Here is a 20,419-nt window from a genome sequence, read left to right on the forward strand (position 1 = left end):
AACCTGCAATACTTGGCCATCCACTGGAGCTAGGGTTCCTCACTGTCTTGCTTCTTGGCCCTCAACACAGATCTGAGTCATACACTTTTTGGTGTCCTGCCGTAGCTCAGGGATGGGAATACTCATTGTTGGTTTGCTGCTCAGCCCTTGGTGCCGGCCTAAGTTATAGACTTTTTCCAGTATGTAATGGGAGTGCAGAATCCCCACCATGGCACCTCCTGCTGGTCGCTCTGGGAATTAGCTCAGTCCAGGTATGGAGCTCCCTCTGCAGGTGGTGTCTCGCCGTCGTGGCTCTGCTTTCTTCACCTTCTCTGGACCCATGTTGCTCTCTGTACCACGGTGTCCTCTTTGGCACACAGCCCTCTGGCTATGCCCCCAACTTCATTCTCCCCACTTCCGAGGGTATCCACAGGTCACAGTTCAGCCCTGTGCAGCAGTGGCAAGCTGCAGTCCTTTTTCTGGCCACTCCCACCAGCATCCAGTGGGTCAAAATGGGGGGTGTCATGGGCCCACCCACTTCTCTGGGTCCTGGCTAAGTGACCTTTGAGTGGCAGCCAGTTGCTAACTTCTTCCACTTTTCTCTACTGCCTGCCTTCCCTGGGACACTTCCCCGTAGCCCTTGCACCCACTCAGCCTTTGTGTCAGGGTCAGCTGTAGGGCACAACCCAGCCCTGATTGGCTGCCCATGGGCCCTTTCTAATTGGCTACCTTTCTGAACCGCCTCTCTCGACCGTTTTAACCCTCTCCTCTCCAGAGTGGGACAGCCGCCAGGCTACACTGACCCACACTGAATAAGGTGAATGACTGAGGCAGGCTAAAGACCTTAACTCACTATTATTTTGATGGGACTGTGGCCAGAGCCACAGGCTGTGGGGTACACAGCTAACTCGTAACTTTGAGTGACACCCATCAACACAGGGAAGTGGAGTGGCCTCCCACTGATCCATGGGGTGGGACCACTGCTAATCTACCCCAAGGAATCTTAATACAATGAGAGTGCAGACTGACCACCGCGGCACCTCCTGCTGGTCGCTCTGGGAATTAGCTCAGTCCACCTGTGGAGCGCCCTCTGCAGGTGGGGCCTCGTCCACCAGCGCTCTGCTTTCTCCCCCTTCTTTGGACACACGTCGCTCTCTGGACCACGGTGTGAGAAATGTATCGGGGGGTAGCCGTGTTAGTCTGTATCCACAGAAACAACAAGGAGTCCGGTGGGACCTTAACGACTAACAGATTTATTTGGGCATAAGCTTTCGTGGGTAAAAAAACCTCACTTCTTCAGATGCATGGAGTGATGCATTGGCAAGTTACTGAGTGGGAGATGATGTGGAGTCTCGGAGTTCACAGCTCACATGAGAGGGATCTCACAACCTCCAGCTAGTTCTGGAAACCTCACATTCACCTTGAGAAGATGGTGCAGGATCAGGGTCCCTCTTCCTGCCATCCCTCTGCATCCCACCCAACGAACAGTCCCTGCCAGAGCGGGAGTCAATTTTCCTCTTGGTGTGATGGAGAGACCATGATTATGGAAGGGGAGTCAGGACTGCTGGGTTTTGTCTGTCATTATGCCATCAATCTCTGCGTGACCTTGGCCAATTTACATCTCACAGTGTCTCAGTTTACCTATATGAATAATGGGGATATGTTCATAGAGACTTTCCCTTTGTTAGGTGTTCTGTTAATCCTTCAGAGAAAGGTGTTGCACAGGATGTTGATAGTTACTGATAAGGATTATTGATCTCTGACCTCTTAGCAACAGTCCTGGGTATTAGCAGAGTCTCTTTGTGTCTCCCCTCAATCTTCCATCTCCAGATCTGTTTGTCTACTGTCTACCCATCCCTCCTGGCAATTTACAGGGTATCATTCCCTATGGGGACGTAGGTGTTATCCCTTTTTTCCTTCGTTATCGATTATGGTTTTTAAATATACACAAATACACAAAGCAGCCCATTCCTCTGGGGCTCAGCAGAGAGTCCAAGAGTTCTCATTTCCCTTAGGGATGGTCCCTTAATTACTGTTTACTACGAAAGCTGGATAAATAACACAGAAGTGCAGACCAGATTTTCTCTTGCCTGCTTACATTAAGGTGCCGCTTCTCTGCTAGAGACTGAATGAATCCCCCGGGGATTGCACAGAGCTATATTATAAATGGTGCACACCCCTGTGTCTGGTTTCAGCGTGGGATGTTGCTGCAGATGCTGGGTGAGAGAGGTGTGGGACACGACTACCTGAGGGGGATTCCCAGGGAAGACACTTCTATCTCAGAATTCACAGGTACCATCTCTTCCTGAGGCACTCACCTGCTTTACAAACTCAGTGCAACGTGGGCGTCATGGGATACAGTGTAAGTTTGTGGTCCATTCCGCTCTGCAGAACCATTAAACACCCAGGGCCCTTGCCACAGGGGATGTGTTTGCTCCAGTAGCACTGGCCAAAATGTACTCCTTTGATTAGCATCCCTGCCTGTCCCGGCTGATGCCATTAAGCGTGGAGGTGGATGTATTTCTGTGTCACAGGGCAGCATTCAAGATTAAAGGTGGTAGAAGTACAATCAAGGCCAAATTCTGATGCCATGGCCCATAGTTCCCTCAGTACCCACTATGGGAAAACTCCTCTGGATAAGAATAAAGACCTGAGAAGACAGGTGTGTGTTAATAGGCAGAGACTGTCACCTCCTTCTCTTGAATCTCAGTGCTCTGGCTGTTAACTGGGAGGGCGTTGGGTGGGTGGGTAGGTGGGACTGTTACCGGATTTTAATATGCTGGAGACCATGGAGGTGGAACAACACGGTTAAGACATATGTTCTCCTAGCTTCATTCAAGTAGTCAGCTGAACTGTTATGCCTGAAAGTTTCAAAAACAATTCAGCTGTAAGCAGATATCCAGCATGGGAAATTTCACTCCCAATGCTTGAAGACTCGAAAACTTCAGCTGAAACTGAGGTCTTCTCATTGAAGATATCAGGCAGACTTAGTTAAAGATGGTGCCACCAAAGCCACCACCAATTGTCAATCCATTTGTGAATCCTATTCAGCTTAGCTCTTCACTCCATGTCTGTAGCAAGCAGTTCCACAGACCAAATATGGATTATGTAATATGTCATATTATTAAATATGGATTGTGTCGTATGTTCAGACAGTAAATGGAACTGAATGTTCTCTTATTCGTGTGTTATGCGACACAGTAAATGTAAATGCCTGATCTACTTTCTTTATTGATAGATTCATGGGGTCTATGGTTATAAGGCACCATTAGATCATCCAGTCTGTCCTCTTGTATATCACAGACCATTACATTTCACCCAGTTATCCCTGTACTGAGCCCCTTAACTTGTGTATCACCAAGGCCTGGTTCACACCAGGATTTTACATTGCAGACTCATAGAGACACTGCATCCGACGAAGTGGGTATTTTATTGCAATCACTTGAGTATGAACAATTGAGTCAAATTAGCTAAAGAAATGTATACAGTGTTATGTAATTGAAGCCTATTAGGCTCTAAGGGGCTACAATAAGTAGTGTTTTCTTTCAGATCCTTGTGTGTTTAAATCAGGAGTTAGACATAAAAAGCCATCAAAATTCTGGTAAAGTTAATTGTGTCCCTTTTCAAATAAGAATCTTTAAGCTGTGGATAGCTTTGTATCCAGAAGCAAGGCAGAAAGCATCTGTAATAATGCAAATTATCTAACTGATAAGGTAGGAGCCACTGAAACCTGGGCTGCCTATGAAACAAATACAACAAAAATGGGGTCATTCCTCTGTTTTGCCTGAAATCAACAAGGATATTTGTATATTTTAAGTGATGATTGACTGCCCCAAAGAGTAGACCTCGTTTTTTGTCTTTCAGATAATCAGAGAAAACTGATTCCAGCTGAACAGCATTCAACGTACCATGCATTTACTGGCACAATAGGAATTATGTTTTGAGTTCTAAGTCCTGTCTTGTAGTATTTGTCTCGTGGCCAGAACTGTTGTGTTTAAGAATATAAGAACATAAGAACGGCCGTATCGGGTCCCACCAAAGGTCCATCTAGCCCAGTATCTGTCTACCGACAGTGGCCAATGGCAGATGCCACAGAGGGAGTGAACGTAACAGGCCATGATCAAGTGATCACTCTCCTGCCATCCGTCTCCATCCTCTGTCGGACAGAGGCCAGGGACACCATACTTACAAACCTAGCTAATAGCCATTTATGGACTTAGCCACCATGAATTTATCCAGTCCCCTTTTAAACATTGTCATAGTCCTAGCCTTCACAACCTCCTTAGTTAAGGAGTTCCACAAGTTGACTGTGCACTGCGTGAAGAAGAACTTCCGTTTATTTGTTTTAAACCTGCTGCCTATTAATTTCATTTGGTGACCCCCTAGTTCTTGTATTATGGGAATAAGTAAATAACTTAAATACAATTTTTATACTTTCATCGGATAGTCTAGTTTAAAATCAAACAGAAGGGTTACATTAAAATGCTTGTCCTGGCTTGTTGCTCCAAAGCTCTATAATAAAGTTATTTTACTGGAAGGGTATATGTGGCATACACTGAATAATACGAATAATGTACTGTATAATGGCAATATGTATGTGTTCGTGGTTGCGAAAAGGTGTATTAGTAAAGAGTGGAAGTTTCATTTGTAGGTTAAAAGAAGCCAAGAAGGGGAGAAGGAAAAAGAACAGAATTAATTAACTGAAAAAAATAGCTAGCAAGCTCAGTCCAAAGATAAGATGCTGGCCCTAGTCAAGGGCACTGCTCACAGATAAGTCTTGGCTGACAACCAAGAAATGGGGGGGCTTGAATGTGCCCAAGCAGCTATGAGATCTGCAAAACACTGCCAGGCACTAATGAAATGCATTAGGTTTATTTTCTCACAGGTAAAGTAGCACTACCCAAAGACCCTAGCAGCTCTGCCACTCCTTGGAACCAGGAGACTGGATCTATCTAAAGATCCATCAGCGAAAGACTGCTCTGGCTCCATGTTGGAAAGGCCCTTTCTGAGTCCTGTTAACCACCAACACTGCCATGAAATGCCAAGGACTGACTGCCTGGACCCATGATTCTCACTGCAAAAAGACCCCTCCACCTTGGGAGGATTCTCCGACTGATGATCAGCATATTTCTCCTTCTAGCTCCACTGTGCCTTCTGGACAGCAGGGAAAAAGGACAAGGTGAAGTGCTAGTAACCTCTCCCTTCTCCACTGACAGACCTACTGTGCCTTTGGATTTTTCTAGAAGAATCAAAACCATTACAGGGTGATGTGCTGGTAACCTCTCCCCTGTAGGATGCTGAATCACGACTGCTTCAGGACAGAAGAAGGAACACTCGCTCCACTGAAATTGCCAAAGTCCAGGAATTCCTGACTAGAAAGGACATTAATAACTGACCCTGGTGAAGAAACAAAGAATTATACAATGGCAGGAAGAAATCTGTGGGACCCATGCTTGGGAATGTGGTATTGATTGGATGTTGGAGTTTATTCTACAGGCCTTGCCCTGTGGTTTGGATAAATCCTTCAGCATGTATTGCTATCCCTAATTGGATTTTAAATGACAAGTACCAAAGGCACCTTGTTGCCACTGCCCCTGCCATGTCCTATATTACACTATTACTCCTGTAATACATCCAAATACAGACAATGCCATATATCTGATAAAAACAATTGCCAAGGCCTTCACACTTCAGTGATTTATTTAAAAATTATTTGGGGAAAAAATATGTTTAAAGTTCAGGATATCCCATATAAGCGAACAATTGAGTGGAGAATAAATGGATCAGTGGAAATAGAAATCTATGATATCACTACAAATGAACCCCAAGAATCTGTAATTGAAATTCTTGGGTTCCATAGTGAAGTAGATACGATGGCTGTTTCTGGAGTTTGCAATGTGTTACATGAAAGAGGCCCTTATTGTTGTTTGGTTACCCAATTAGTGAATAATCAAACGAATACCCAAAGAGTTTGTTCTGCCACAGGAAATTGTACCTGTATTGAAACCATTCCAGTGACTAATAATGTAACCTGTACAGTATATAAGGGTGTACAACCAACAGATGTGGTATAGTCCTAGTCCAAAGAGAGATGTATTAGGGTATCGATAGACTGTGATTAATACAACACTAGGGACTGTTAAGGTTACATTGCCCTTATCTAATTTCCAAATCACCTCTACATACACAAATTGCTCACAGGGAGCTGCCATTAGATTAGCACAACAGAGGACCTGGGTTATTTCCTCTGGAAGAAGAGGGACTTGACCAGATCCCTATGGGATGGGGCCAATAGTGCAGCAGCCATTTGGAATATTTTTTAGAACCAAGAACATGATGAGAAATTGGGCAACTAGAAAAGGCCACTGGCCTTATTACTGGGACACAGCTAACCCAAGTAAAGGTGGGAGTTGGTGAGTTGCATGTCATTTCCGCCCTTAGTTCTATGACCCAGAAGTTGCTGACAGAGATGGTATTGAATATCACTGAGGCTGGGAAGGCATTGCAGTGGGATCTAGCATGCTCAGAAATACATGATTTCCTGAATGACCAGCTGATGGCCATTCGGAATGATCTTGAGCACCAGGCTTGGCCCACTGCCCTTACAGACACATCAGGAACCATCTGATCGGTGGCCATGGAGACATGCTTGGACACTTTCTGGGTAGTGTGTGGACATTCACAGTGCTCCTTCCATGCATTTGGACTGGTTAGGGGGGTGTGGACTCCCGCATACCGAATCCTGCCAGGTCCACGGGGCGGATGCATGTGGGACTGGATTATTCACCATGACATCAGGTAGATTAGACCACCTGGCATGCCTAGCCAATTTGTAGTCAGTGCCCCTAGAATAACACTCGACATTTGGATAGGAATAGGGAGTCAATGGACATTTTGGTTATTAGAACCCCTACATCTTCAGCATATCCATTAACTGAAGCCAGGGGAAGTTGTCACTGTTCATGACAACATTTTGCTGTCAGGGTAGAGGACAAGGAACTACCCTGACAGGACATCTACTTTTTCAAGCTAATGACAGATGTGTGTATGTTAAAAACAGTAGCCCTTAGGTTTCAGATACCCTTTAATTGGACTAGTTTAGTACCTGAATGATTTCAAGATTTACTTTCATTGTTACCAGAGGTTCAAAGAATCTCTGAAGTACAGGGGCAAATTCATATGCTTCAAAATAGATATCAAGTTGAAAACAATGCCTTTCATACAGCTTATAGAGTGTCTACTTTACGTACTATGTATGATGTATTGTGCTTTGTCACTAAAACTGTACAACAACCCCATCATATTATTATTATAGAAATGTGATTTTTGTATTATTGTTACTTAGTTTAGGATTATGTTGTTGTGGTAAAGGACGTGATAATATTAATACCTTTCATGTCCAGGCTAATCATGCATTGTCATTACATCCAATCAAAACCCCTAAGGTAGAAACATCTAATGTAGAATATGAAATCCATGGCTTAATGCATAGAGATTTAGAGATGTTAGTTGTACTAGAAGTGCAAATGAGGGAGTGAGTTGTGGAAGTAGAGCAAGAACTGACTTGGATTTCAATGCATGACAGTCTCTGTTAGCAAGAGTCAGGCTAGCGGTAACCCTAATAACGCAAGATTTGTAGAAGCGAGGATTGTGTGAAGCGAGTGGGTAAGAGCTCTGGGAGAAGTCATTGCGACCTTGTGTCGATAATAAGGAATGTAAATTGGCGTCTAAATAGAAGTGAGAGAAATAAGATAACAAAATAGCCTATGTATAAACAAAATGCAGCTGTTGCTCATTATTGTAGGTAACAAAAAGTATAAATTCTTGCTGTCATTGTTTACTTGGAGAGAGACCTGCCTAGGAGGGAGAAACCCTGTGTCCTAGCGCACTCCCTTCCTTTATACAAGTGTAAAGAGAAAATAAAGTATCTGAGTCTGCTGCACTCAACCAAAAAGTGAGAACTAAGTTTTATTCTGACAATGTAAACAGGCTGGAGACAAGCCTGTCTGCGCATTTGTGCTATTCTTCCACCTTTAGAAGTAAAGAGTAATTACGGGCATAGGCGGCTCCAGGCCTCAGCATTCCAAGCGCGTGCTTGCGGCAGCAAGCCACTGGGGGCGCTCTGCCGGTCGCTGCCAGGGCGGCAGGCAGGCTGCTTTCAGCGGCTTGCCTGCGGAGGGTCCGCTGGTCCCATGGCTTCGGCAAAGGCAGCCTGCCTGCCGTGCTTGGGGCGGCAAAATGCCTAGAGCCGCCCCTGATTAAGGGACCTTCCCAAAGGGAAATGAGAAGTCTGGGGCTCTCCACTTTGTACAGAGGGGAATTGTCTGCTCTGTAATAGGCTTCAATTACATAACACTGTATACATTTCTTTAGCTAATTTGACTCAATTGTTCAATGGTTATGAAGAATTAGGGATAATGCCGAAAACTCCATAGCATGTAACACCCTGTAAATGGGTTTGTTGCTAAGGGATTAGAGATCAGTAATTCTCATCAGTAGCTATCATCAGACTGTGCAGCATATTTCGTGGAAGGATCTTGAAAACACCAAGCAAAGAAAAGTCACTATGAACTTATCCCCATTATACAGATCAGTAAACTGAGGGAACAAGTGGCAGGATGACAGAACCCAGGAGTCCTGATTTCCCTGCCATAATGATGGTCTCTCCCTCACACCAAGAGGGAAATGGACTCCCACTCTGGCATGGCCTGTCTGTTGGGTGGGATGCAGGGGAAAGGCTGGAAAAGGGAGCCTGAGCCTTGTCCATCCTCTCAAGGTGAATCTGAGGTTTCCAGAACTAGCTGGAATTTGTGAGGCCTCACCCTCCCCACAAAGCTGCCCTCGAACAAGGGTGTCCCTGCAGCCAGTCTAGCGACTGGATTAGTGTTTGCAATGGTTTTGTTCTCTCCCTTTCAGTTCATTTCCTCTCATCTCTCCCAGGTTGAACTAAAATATAATGTTCCAGGACTGCCCCAGCTGGACGGTGCTTGAATTCACATAGTTGAACTCGATACCTGCTCATCCGGCTAATTGAGAGTATTTCTCTGGTGCAGAACATCTGTCTGATCCCAATGGGGCACCGTGTCCACCAGTATTCAAGTTACTAAAACTCTATAGCTGGCAAATATGGTTTAACCTTCCTCTGTAGCTAATGGCAAAGGGGGAGTGGGGCTATTGACTGGATTATTGTGTTTATCATTTATGGTTATTATTTCTATTGTGGAAGCCTCCAGAGGTATGCGTTCGGGGGAACCAGATTGGGGTTAGCGAGAATAGGCCATTGAGTGGTGGCATCACCGGACACACAGCTGGAGCGCAGGGCTCTCCATTAGCTTTGGTAACTCTGCTTTAGTTCTACTCACTCCTCCTTCTTCGAATGCAGACTGTGCATCCTTCTTATGAATTCCTAGGGCAACCTCTTGTATCAGAGGGGAGAGAAGAGGAGAGGGCTGTGGTGAAGAAATGAAGGCGCCATCCTGGAGATGGAACAACTGAAAGCCTCCAAGGAGTTGAAACTCATGGGTAATGCAGCAGGCCCCGGGAAGATATAGCTATGCAAGCAGCTGGGTTTGCTGAGAAAGAAACCAGCAGAAAATTTCAATCTTCTTAAACATTGCAGAACTTGAGGCAGTGGGTGTCTTTTTTAGCATGCAACTCAGGCTTTGTCTACACTAGCACATTTGTCACTAAAGTTTTATTGGCTGGGGGGTATGGAAAAAACACAAAGAAACACAAAAAAGAAACACAAAAAACACAAAGAAAAGGGCCATTGTGGACAGCATTTTATGAGTGGGACATGCTTGTTGGGGGTGGTTTAATTATGGCAGCAGGAGAGCTCTACATGGCAGACCTTACAGTGGCGCAGGGGCAGCGATACAGCTGTCCTGCTGTAAGGTGTGTAGTGTAGACGTGGTCTCAGGCAGGAAGAGGGAACAGGTTATTTCACACTTGTGCAGAAATTTGAAGAGACTTGAGTACCGCAAAAGAGAAAAATATTCCAAGGGTAAAGGTTTCAGCTGAAAAAAAAAGGGAAGGTGAGTCCTTTGAAGAATTCCTAACAAATGGAAACGGAGAATCATCTTTCTCTTCTGGGGAACTTTCCAGGTTTCTACGCTACCCCATGGAATTGGTTATTGAAAGGATCAGAGACCTCGCTCCCAGTCCCTTTACCTACAGTCCTGGATGACCCTGAGGACTCCCCTTCCACTCTCTTATGTGGCAGAATCCTTATAATCCTGACAAGGCTGGGCCCAGCATTCAACCACTAGCCTTGTCATGCTCAATTAGGACAAGAGCTGGGGTGCTCTGGGGTGCTCTCTCTGCTCTGGAGACTTCTCTGACCCACTGATCATCGCATATATCGACAGACCTTTTGTCACAGGACATCAATTACCATCAACATCTTCATGGCAAATCCCAATGGAACAGAGCCTCCTGGCCACCCGAGTGCTGCCTGGATTGGTCTCTGGTTAAGAGATTTTGGTTGTGATCTTTTGTAGTGATAATCAAGATAGCCCATTTCAGACAGTTTGACAAATGGGCAATCTTGATTATCACTAGAAACATTTTTTTCTCCTGCTGACAATAGTTCATCTTAATTAATTAGCCTTTTAGAGTTGTTAGGACAACTCCCACCTTTTCATGTTCTCTGTATGTATCTATATCTCCTCACTATACGGTCCATTCTATGCATCCAACGAAGTAGACTGTAGCCCACAAAAGCTTACACTTTGGTTCAATCTGTTTCCAATTTCTCTTTTTTCATGATTGTTAAAGGAAAGAGGCCCATGCCTGGTAAAAAAGTTGTTATGTGACACATGGCCAGAATGGGTCAAGCAGCTTGAAGGTTAATGTCACCAGATTCAGAGCCATGTTAGAAAGTATGCATATGGGAGTTAGGGCCATTCCGTGGGACATAGGCTAGAGCTGTGAAATGTGGGCTTGTATTGTTAAAGAATTGGACGGAGACCGTGACTGTGGTAGTCTATGTTTGCCTAGAGCTTGTTAGAGTTAACAATGTAAGCCAATGATTCTACATGAGGGTATTCAGATAATTCTGAGATCAAAAGGAAATATTATTAGCTGAATCGTTGGTGTAGTAATACCATTTCTATATGTCTCTTTGAAGTTTTTGGTTAATCATGTACAAACGGCCTAATTGATAATTACCTTATCTTAATCAGGTAGTTAATGCATCTGATGAAGTAGACTGTAGCCCACAAAAGTTCCTGGGATGGAAAGTATATTTTCCATCCCAGGAACTGTCTAAAGGGCTCTTGTAACATGATGCTTTTTACCTCAATCCTGCTTAAGCTTCATCAGATTTCCAGTTTCTCCCTGGACATACCTGGTATTCTCATCATCTCTACTATGAAATTGACTTTAGATCTTTAGAACATAAGAACGGCCATACTGGGTCAGATCAAAGGTCCATCTTATTCAGTCTCCTGTCTTCCGACTGTGGCCAGTGCCAGCTGCCCCAGAGGGAATGAACAGAACAGGGAATCACCAAGTGATCCAACCCTGTCACTCATTCCAAGCTTCTGGCAGACAGAAGCTAGGGACACCATCCCTACCCATTCTGGCTAACAGCCATTGATGGACCTGTCCTCCATGAATTTATCTAGTTCTTTTTTGAATCCCATTAGAGTCTTGGTCTTCACAATATCCTCTGGCAAGGAGTTCTACAGGTTGCCTGGAAAGAAATACTTCCTTTTGCTTGTTTTAAACCTGATGCCTATTGATTTCAGTTGGTGACCCCGAGTTCATGTGTAATGAAGAGTAATAAACAACACTTGCTTATCTAATTTCTCTACACCAGTCATGATTTTATAGACCTCAGTCATATCTCCCCTTAGCTGTCTCTTGTCCAGGTTGAAAAGACCCAGTCTTACTAATATCTCTTCATACAGAAGCCATTCCATATTTCTAATCATTTATGTTGTCTTTTTCTGAACCTTTTCCAATTACAATATATCTTTTTTGAGATGAGGCGACTACATCTGCATGCAGTATTCAAAATGTGGGCGCACCATGGATTTATATACAGATTGATTACCTCCATTCATGTCTGTATGTAAAATGATCGTTTCACCAATACTCGGTCACTTTTCTTTTCAATAAATTTTAGTTTAATTAATAAAAAATGGGCAGAAACTGTGTATTTGGGTAGGAGCTGAAATATTCATTGACCTGGGAGGTGCTGTGTCCAATCCTTTGGGATCGGTAGAACTGTTTTATATGAGGAAGAAGATTTTCAATACTCATCATCGTACTTGACTTGGCTGTGTGGGTGGCAGCCCAAAGTTGGGTGGCTTTAAGGGACCAGTGTTTTAACTTCGGTGTAAATCATTGTGAAAGATTTGTTCTTGCTGGCTGGCCAAATCTAAGTATTGGAATAATTACCCATTCTGGGGATTGTCAGCCCCATTCTTTGCAGTTTGCCTTTATTGAACAATCTCAGTTTGGAGTCCCCTGTCACCCCAGTCACAGGTTGCTAAAACAATTCCTCTACCTTAGGCAGCACAAGAGGTACCCAGATCCAGATAAACACAATATAACATCTTCCCTCCATTTTCTACCTCAGTCATCATAAACATGTACGAACGGCCAGACTGGGTCACACCAAAGGTCCATCTAGTCCAGTATCCTGTCTTCCAACAGCGGCCAATGCCAGGTGCTTTGGAGGGAACGAACCGAACAGCTAATCATCAAGTGATGCATCCCTCATCACCCATTTGCAGCTTCTGGCAAACAGAGTTTGGGACATCACCCCTGCCCATCCTGGAAAATAGCCATTGATGGACCTATCGTCCATGAATTTATCTAGTACTTTTTTGAACCCTGTTATAGTATTGGATTTCAGAACATCCTCTGGCAAAGAGTTCCATGGGTTAACCTTGAGTTGTGTGTATCATTCCTTTGTTTTCTTTTAAACCAGTGGCCGATTAATTGTATTAATATATAAACATATCATATTGCTTCTATATAAGTCCATGGTGCATCCACATATTTAATACTGCATGCAGATCTGCTAGCCCAACCTAAAACAAAGTATATTAGAATAGGCAAAGTTACAGAAAAAGGCAACAAAAATGATTAGGAGTATGGAACAGCTTCCAAAAGGAGAAAGATTAATATGACTGGGGGGGCAGGGTATGAGAGAATGGTGGGGAAAAATTGAATAAGAAAATGTTATTTATTCCTTCAAATAATACAGCTGGAGGTTACCCCAGGAAATTAATAGGCAGCAGATTTAAACCAAACAAAAGGAAGTATTTCTTCATAGTGAACCAGTGGTACTCCTTGCCAGATGATGTAGTGAGGGCCATGACTATGGTCATGTCTACACTTACCTCCGGAGCTATCGATCTACGAGAGGTCAATTTATTGCTTTTTGTGAAGACGTGATAAATCGGCCACCAAATGCTCTCCCATCGACTCCGATTCTCCACCGGAGCGAAAAGCGTAGGCGGAGGCGACGGGGGAACAGCAACAGTCGATCTACTGCGCTAAGTAGCTCTAAGGACGTTGACTTCAGCTACACTATTTCAGTAGCTGAAGTTGCAGAATTTACTTCAACTTAGCTGACACCCCCGCAGTGTAGATCAGGTCTCAAAAAGAGTTCTGAAAAGATAAGTTCATGCAGGATGGGTCAATCAGTGGCTATTTGACAGGATGGGCAGGGATGGTGTCCTTAGCTTCTGTTTACGAGAAGCTGGGATTGAATGAAAGGGGATGGATCCCTTCATGATTCCCTGTTCTGTTCATTCCCTCTGGGACTCCTGGCATTGGCGACTATCAGAAGAGAGGATAGTTGGCTAGATGGACCATTGATGTTACCCAATATGGCTATTCTGATGTTCTTATATAGACCCCAGATGTATTTGGCTCTTGCTGTAAGCCACTACACCCCACTCCCCTCCCAGAGCCAAGATAGAATCCAGGAGTCCTGATGGGGTTTCTCTCTGTACAAAGGTAACAAAATAAGAACGTACATTAACATTTTAAACCTTACCAGTGTCCCTTAAGTGATTTACCATAAGATGGCAGAATATGCACTAGAGCTGAGTGGGTCTAATGTTTCTTTAATTTTCTTTCTTCCATACAGTGCTCCTTTAATTGCTCAGTTATCTGCCAAAATACTCACGTTTTTAGGAGACTAAGTAACCCCGGAATCACAGTTAAACTTCCCTCCTCCCCAAAATATCCTGAAATGGCTCCCTTACTGGCTGTGGAGGTTGGAGGGAGGGACATGGAGATGATCCCGCAAGTGACAAGGGAGGGGAAGAGACGAGAAGATCGAGCGATAGAGAGGGCCTGCAGGGAAGAGGCAGAACAGGCATGTGGCCATCTTGGAAGGAGTGGCAAAGGGGTGGTCTTGGGGGTCCAGTTACAAGCAATAAGAAAGGTGACAACTTCATGAGTTGTGCATAGACCGATTCCCCAGATTGTCATGCTAACACAGCACCGTACATTCAGTAAAGTGTTTAATGCCCTTTGACAGCCCAGTAAGTGATTCAGGGAAGAGGGCCCAGCACTTTGTCACCAACCAGCTCTGCACGGAGCTCAGTCTGAAAATCTGAGCACCAGGAGGGAACTTTAGGTCCTTCTATGAGTAAATAGTGAGAGCAGCCTGTCCCTGATCTGTTTGGTCCTCACCCCGTAGATGAGGGGGTGTAGCATGCAGGGCACCAGAAGGTAGATGTTGGCCATGAGAATGGGCAAATACAGGGGCACAGTGTTATCAAACCGGTGCATGACAAAGGAGAAGACAAATGTTATGTAAGAGGTAAAAACGGCACAGAGGTGGGAGCTGCAGGTCCCAAACGTCTTGAGCCGGGAGTCCTTTGTGGGAAGGCTGAAGATAGCCCTGAGGATCAGGATATAGGACACAGCAATAAAAAGCATATCCAGACCTGGAGTAAAGACTGTCACAGAGAGGCTGTAGTTACTGCTGAGGCGGATATCGGCGCAGGCCAGACTCACCACAGATATGTGCTTGCAGTACGTGTGGGGGATGATGTTGGTTTTGCAATATGGCCACCGACTCGCCAACAAAGGATATGGCAATATGAGTAAGCAGCCACGCAGCACCAAGGCTAGGCCAATCTTCACCACCACATGGTTTGCCAGGATGGTGGAATGTCTCAGAGGATTGCAGATGGCCACATAGCGATCAAAAGCCATGGCCAGAAAAATCCCTGATTCCATTGTTGCAAAGCAGTTAATGAAGTACATCTGGATGAGGCACGCACTGAAATCGAACTCCCTGGAATTGAACCAGAAAATGCTCAGCATTTTGGGCAGGATGGACGTAGACATGCTCAGCTCGGTGATGGCCAGCATGCAGAGGAAATAGTACATGGGCTTATGGAGGCTTCGCTCTCTCTTTACAATGAACAGGATGGTGAAGTTTCCCAAGATGGCTATGGCGTACATGGTGCAGAAAGGGATGGAGATCCAGACATGGGCCCTTTCCAGGCCAGGAATGCCAAGTAGGATGAATGTGGAGGGGTTGGTGAAGTCAGTTGTGTTGGAATCTGACATAGAGTAGGGGAGAAGGTGTCGAGCTCTGAAGCAGAATCGTGTCTCCTGTATGTACCATATGTTTTATTGACTTCCTCTATGTGCCCAGGCTCTCGGGTGATGGTCACAGTAGAAAGGCCTGGATGGAGAAACAATGTTAATATTAGACACTACATGCACTACTGAACAGTGTTGTCATGGGTGAAGCAGATTGGTGGCTCTTCAGACACTGAAGTTATTTTTATTATTCAGAGAAATTAATTCTGAACCACTGACTCTATTAATGCCAATTGCACACAAGATGGTGCTCCATGCATCAATCATTCTCACACATTATGATGTGGGAAACCTTAATAGGCACCCACAGCAAACAGGATTGTGGATACTGGTTATCCCTCATCGTTCCTTAATGCAATGAAATCCAGGCCGGAGAATCCATACTGTAGGGATTTCCCCATTAACATGGTTGCTAAACATCTGAGATTGGAAAATAACCAAATCTTTGTCTAGTCATGTGGCAGGGGAAACATCCCAGGCAGAAAACACCTCAGGGAAAAGACCTGGGCTCCACGGAAACACCGGCTCATTCCCAGTAGTGGGCAAAACAAAGACAATGTTCGGATGCCTAAGGAATGGGATGGACACTAACTTGCTCTACACACGCACTCTGTTTTTCTCACCCAATCTCTGTAAAGAATAGAGCAGCTAAAAAGGGAGTTTCTGATACAGTCTATGAGAAGGGGGGAGACTGTCCTAGTGCAACATACTGAAAATCTGGGACAGTTTAGTTTAGAGAAGAGACAAACAAGGGAGCAAATGATAGAGGAGAAGAAAATAAAGAATGGAGCTTATTACATTCAAATGGACAAAGAGAGAACAGTTCCCAAGCAATAATATCTATAGACGCTTCGTGATTTAAAAATATTTCCCCTAAAATGAGGCAAATTATGAGCGAAACGGATTGGGGGGGGGGGAATGGAGACAGAAAAATAGAAATGAAAGTTATGAGTTTGTTATAGGAATTCATTAGGCAGCTAAACAGCCAGAATTTCACAGTGAAAAAAGTGGATAACTTTGACTAAAAAGCTGGTTCAGTGAGAAAGAGGAGGCAGTAACTGGGGTGGGGTGGGGAGGGGAGCGGGAAAAAGGAAATAGATATAGCAAGCAATACAAATTGGATGTTATGAAAACTGGAAAGGATGTTAAAGAGATTGGGGAAAACTCAATGTTTGACAGAGCTACATATCACAAAAAAGAGGTTTTTAAGTATATTAAGAAGAAAAGAAATCCCAGACGCGTTTGACACCAATTATGAGAGGGAGAAAGTAAACTTGTTAATGTTGCAGAAAATGTAGATTTGTTCAAGAAATAATGTTGCTCTGCATTCGGAAGTAAGCAGAAGGCGGTATTCAAATCACATGAGGTGATGGAACACTTTCCACTCCATGAGAAGTCAAGGGGGATTTTAAACAGAATTCATAGTGGAACCACAGACTTATCAACACAATAATTACGAACTGACAAATCGAACACACATCTCGTTTGGAATCAGAAATATGCAATCAGGCACCAGTGTTAAACAGAAAGTATTTAGAATAGGGAAGTAAACAAGAAGATTTTAGAAGGTTAGGAAACAATGGAAAAGCTGGTATTGGATTGGTTTAAAATTAAGGTCTAGGATTATAATTAATGCCATTCAACAGTTGATTTTATGGAAAATCAGTCTTGTCAAATAAATTTGACTTTATCTTTTAATGAGAGTGCACATTTGGTTGATCAAGGAAACCGTGCAGATGCAATAAACTTTGATTTCTACAAGGCATTTGGTTTAATATTGGAAAATTAAAAATGAACACAGTGCTATATCAATAGAGCATATGTAACATGGATATAATCTGGCTAATTAACAGATCTCAGAAAGCAGTTATCAATGGGCCATTGTCAGTGAATGGGGTGAGTGGGGTTCTGCAGGGATCAGTTCTAGGGCCGATGCTATTCAATATTTCCATCAATGATCTGTATAGAAACAGAAAATCACTGAAGAAAAAATCTGCAGACGCCCCAAATATTGGCAGAATGGTCTTTTCAGGATCCCCCCAGTACATAAGAAAGTGCCCTTGCCTGTGGGTCGAGCCTCCATTCCTGGTTCTGAGAGAATAATTTTGGATTTGACTGTATTAAAACATTTTGTTTGCATGGGTCCAGCTCGCTAGACGCTTTTCCCACTGCCCATGGCATTGGTGAAACTGACTGTGTCCAGTCCTGGGGTCCACATTTCAAAAAGGATGTTGAAAAATTGGGGAGGCTACAGAAAATGATTGGAGGCTGGGGAAAAGGCTGGAGAGTGAGGGACTTAATTTATGAAAAAGACAATCAAGTGGAGAATGTCATGGGGAGAAATCAATGGGTAATAATGGTCTCTGTAATCTAGCAGAGAAAGGCAGAGCAAGACCCAGTGGCTGGAGGCTGAAGCCAGAGACATTCTTGTCAGATATAAAGGCCAAATACCTAGTACTGAGTGTGATTATTCGTTTGGACACACCACAAAGGAAAGTGGTGGATTCTCCAACACCCCATCACTGCAGATCCCGACTGGATGCTACTCTGTAAGATCTGCTTGAGGCTTGACTAGAACTAACAGGCTAGAGTGGTGCTGATGTAGCACATCAGTGTAGACACTGCTAACACCAATGTCTGGGGTTCTTCCGCCAGTGAGGGCAATCCACCTCCCCGAGAGGTGGTAGCTGGGGCGATGGAAGAATTCATCCATTGGCCTCAGACTGTCTACACCAGGGTTAGTCTGGTATATCTACATCCCTCTGGGGTGTGGGGTTTCTTCAACCAACCAACCAACCAAGCAGATTGATACACACAAGTTCAGCACAGAGCAAGTAACCCCCAAACACAAACAAACACACAATACAGACAGTCACTTGCCCCAAGGATGCTGAATTTGCTCCTCCTTCCCCTGGAAAAGAGGAGATGGAGGAGGGTCATGACAGCCTTCTTCAGATACTTGAAAAGCTGCCATAGAAAAGGAGGAGAAAATTTCTCCTCTCTTACCACAGCGGGCAGGACAACAGTGAATTGAGTTTAAACTACAGTATAGCAGACTAAGATGATATCGCAGGAAAAAGTTCCTAACTGTAAGGGCAGGAGGACAATGGAACAGACGGCTCAGGAGTTTGCGGAATCTCCATTGCAGGAAGTTTTCCAAAGGAGGCTGGGCAGCCATCTGTCCTGGATGGTTCAGACTCAACAAATCCTGTATCTTGGCAGGGAGTTATACTAGGTGACCCAGCAGTCCCTTTTCATCCTGTAGCTCTGTGATTCTATGATATAAAATCCTAGCGTAGACCAGGCATTAGTTACACTCAAGTCATCCAGCTCAATACAGGATAACTCGGTGAAATATAGTGGCCTTTTTTATACAGGAGTTCAGATTGGATGATCTAATGCTGCCTTCTAACCATAAACCCAATGAATCTATCAATAAAGAAAGTAGACCAGATATTTATATTTACGGTGTAACACACAAACAGGGGAATATTCCTTTACATGGAAGCCTGAACATTTAACACTGATAAAAGAAAATTGTTTCACATAATCCATAATTGGCATGGGGAACTCCTTGACACAAACATTATAGGAGCAAAGAGCTTAGGTGAATGGCATTCGCAAATGGACCGGCCATTGTAGTTGGTGCTTGTGGCACCAACTTTACTTAAGGCTGTCTGACACCTTCTATAAGGACAATTCTCTTCAAGTTATTTATAAGTTTGCCAAACTTCAAGCATTTAGACTCTAATGTTCCATGCCTGATGTCAGTTTCCGGCTCACGTGGTTTTTTTTGAAAGTTTGAGGCATAACAGTTCCTCTGAATTGGAGAATTAGGTCAGGAGACAAGACGTCGTGCCCATGTTGACAAATTCTTATAATTGTTCCATTGAGGAGCCTTAGCACCTCCAAGATTTCCAGCTATGGTGACCAGATAGAAAGTGTTGAAAATCAGGACAGATGTGGCGGACAAGAGGTGCCTATATTAGGAAAAAATCCCTAAATATCGAGACTGCCCCCCCAAAATCGGGATATCTTGTCACCCTATTTCCAGCACATAACAATCAGACTACAGTGCCCCCACAATCCACACATGCAAGAGGAGGAGGTGACAGTCTCTCTGCATTAACACACAGCTGGCTCCAGAGATCTTTACTCAGGTCTGACTCCAAGGGGCTGTTCTCACTGGGGACTGAGGATACTATGGGTCACGGCCTCAGAATTTGGCCTTGTCTTGTACTTCTAGTAACATCTTCAATGCTGAAAGCTTCAATGTGCCACTGAAATGCAGCCACCTCAAGTCTGGCATCCACCAGCGAGCCTGAGGGCCCAGCAAGGTGCGACCTTTTGCCCTGTAATACTAGAGAAAACTCCATCCCTGTGGCAGGGGCCATGGGCAGTTTAATGGATGTGAAGAGCGGAAAGGACACAGAATAACTCTCTATCCCATCACATAGATGTTACACTGGGTTTGTCGAGCAGGTGAGCTCCTATGCAAAAAATGGGTACCTGTGAATCCTGAGATGGAAGCGTCTTCCCTGGGAATCCCCCACAGGTAGCCGTGTCCCACACCTTTCTCACTCCAGCATCTGCAGCAGCATCCCACACCGAGAGCCGATACAGAGGTGTGCATCATTTATAATAAAACTCTGTGCAATCCCAGTGAGGTTCGCTCAGCCTCTAGGGGATTAGCAGTATTTGGATGTAAACAGGCTGGAGACAGGCCTGTCTGCACATTTGTGCTATTCTTCCAGCTTTAGAAGTAAACAGCAATTAAGGGACATTCCCAAGGGGAGATGAAACCTCTGGGGCTCTCCACTTTGTCAGAGAGGAACTGTGTGCTCTGTGTATTTTT

General features: G+C 44.3%; 1 protein-coding gene across 1 annotated transcript; it reads right to left on the bottom strand.

The window, feature by feature from the left end:
• Window positions 1–14,580: 14,580 nt before the first annotated feature.
• On the bottom strand, window positions 14,581–15,528 carry LOC123376150 (olfactory receptor 52M1-like). Its single transcript, XM_045027945.1, has one exon. The coding sequence runs from the start codon at window positions 15,526–15,528 to the stop codon at window positions 14,581–14,583; it is 948 nt and encodes a 315-aa protein (XP_044883880.1).
• Between the last annotated feature and the right edge of the window lie 4,891 nt (window positions 15,529–20,419).

This window comes from Mauremys mutica, chromosome 1 (genome assembly GCF_020497125.1).
Source record: "Mauremys mutica isolate MM-2020 ecotype Southern chromosome 1, ASM2049712v1, whole genome shotgun sequence".
Lineage (NCBI taxonomy): Eukaryota > Metazoa > Chordata > Testudines > Geoemydidae > Mauremys > Mauremys mutica.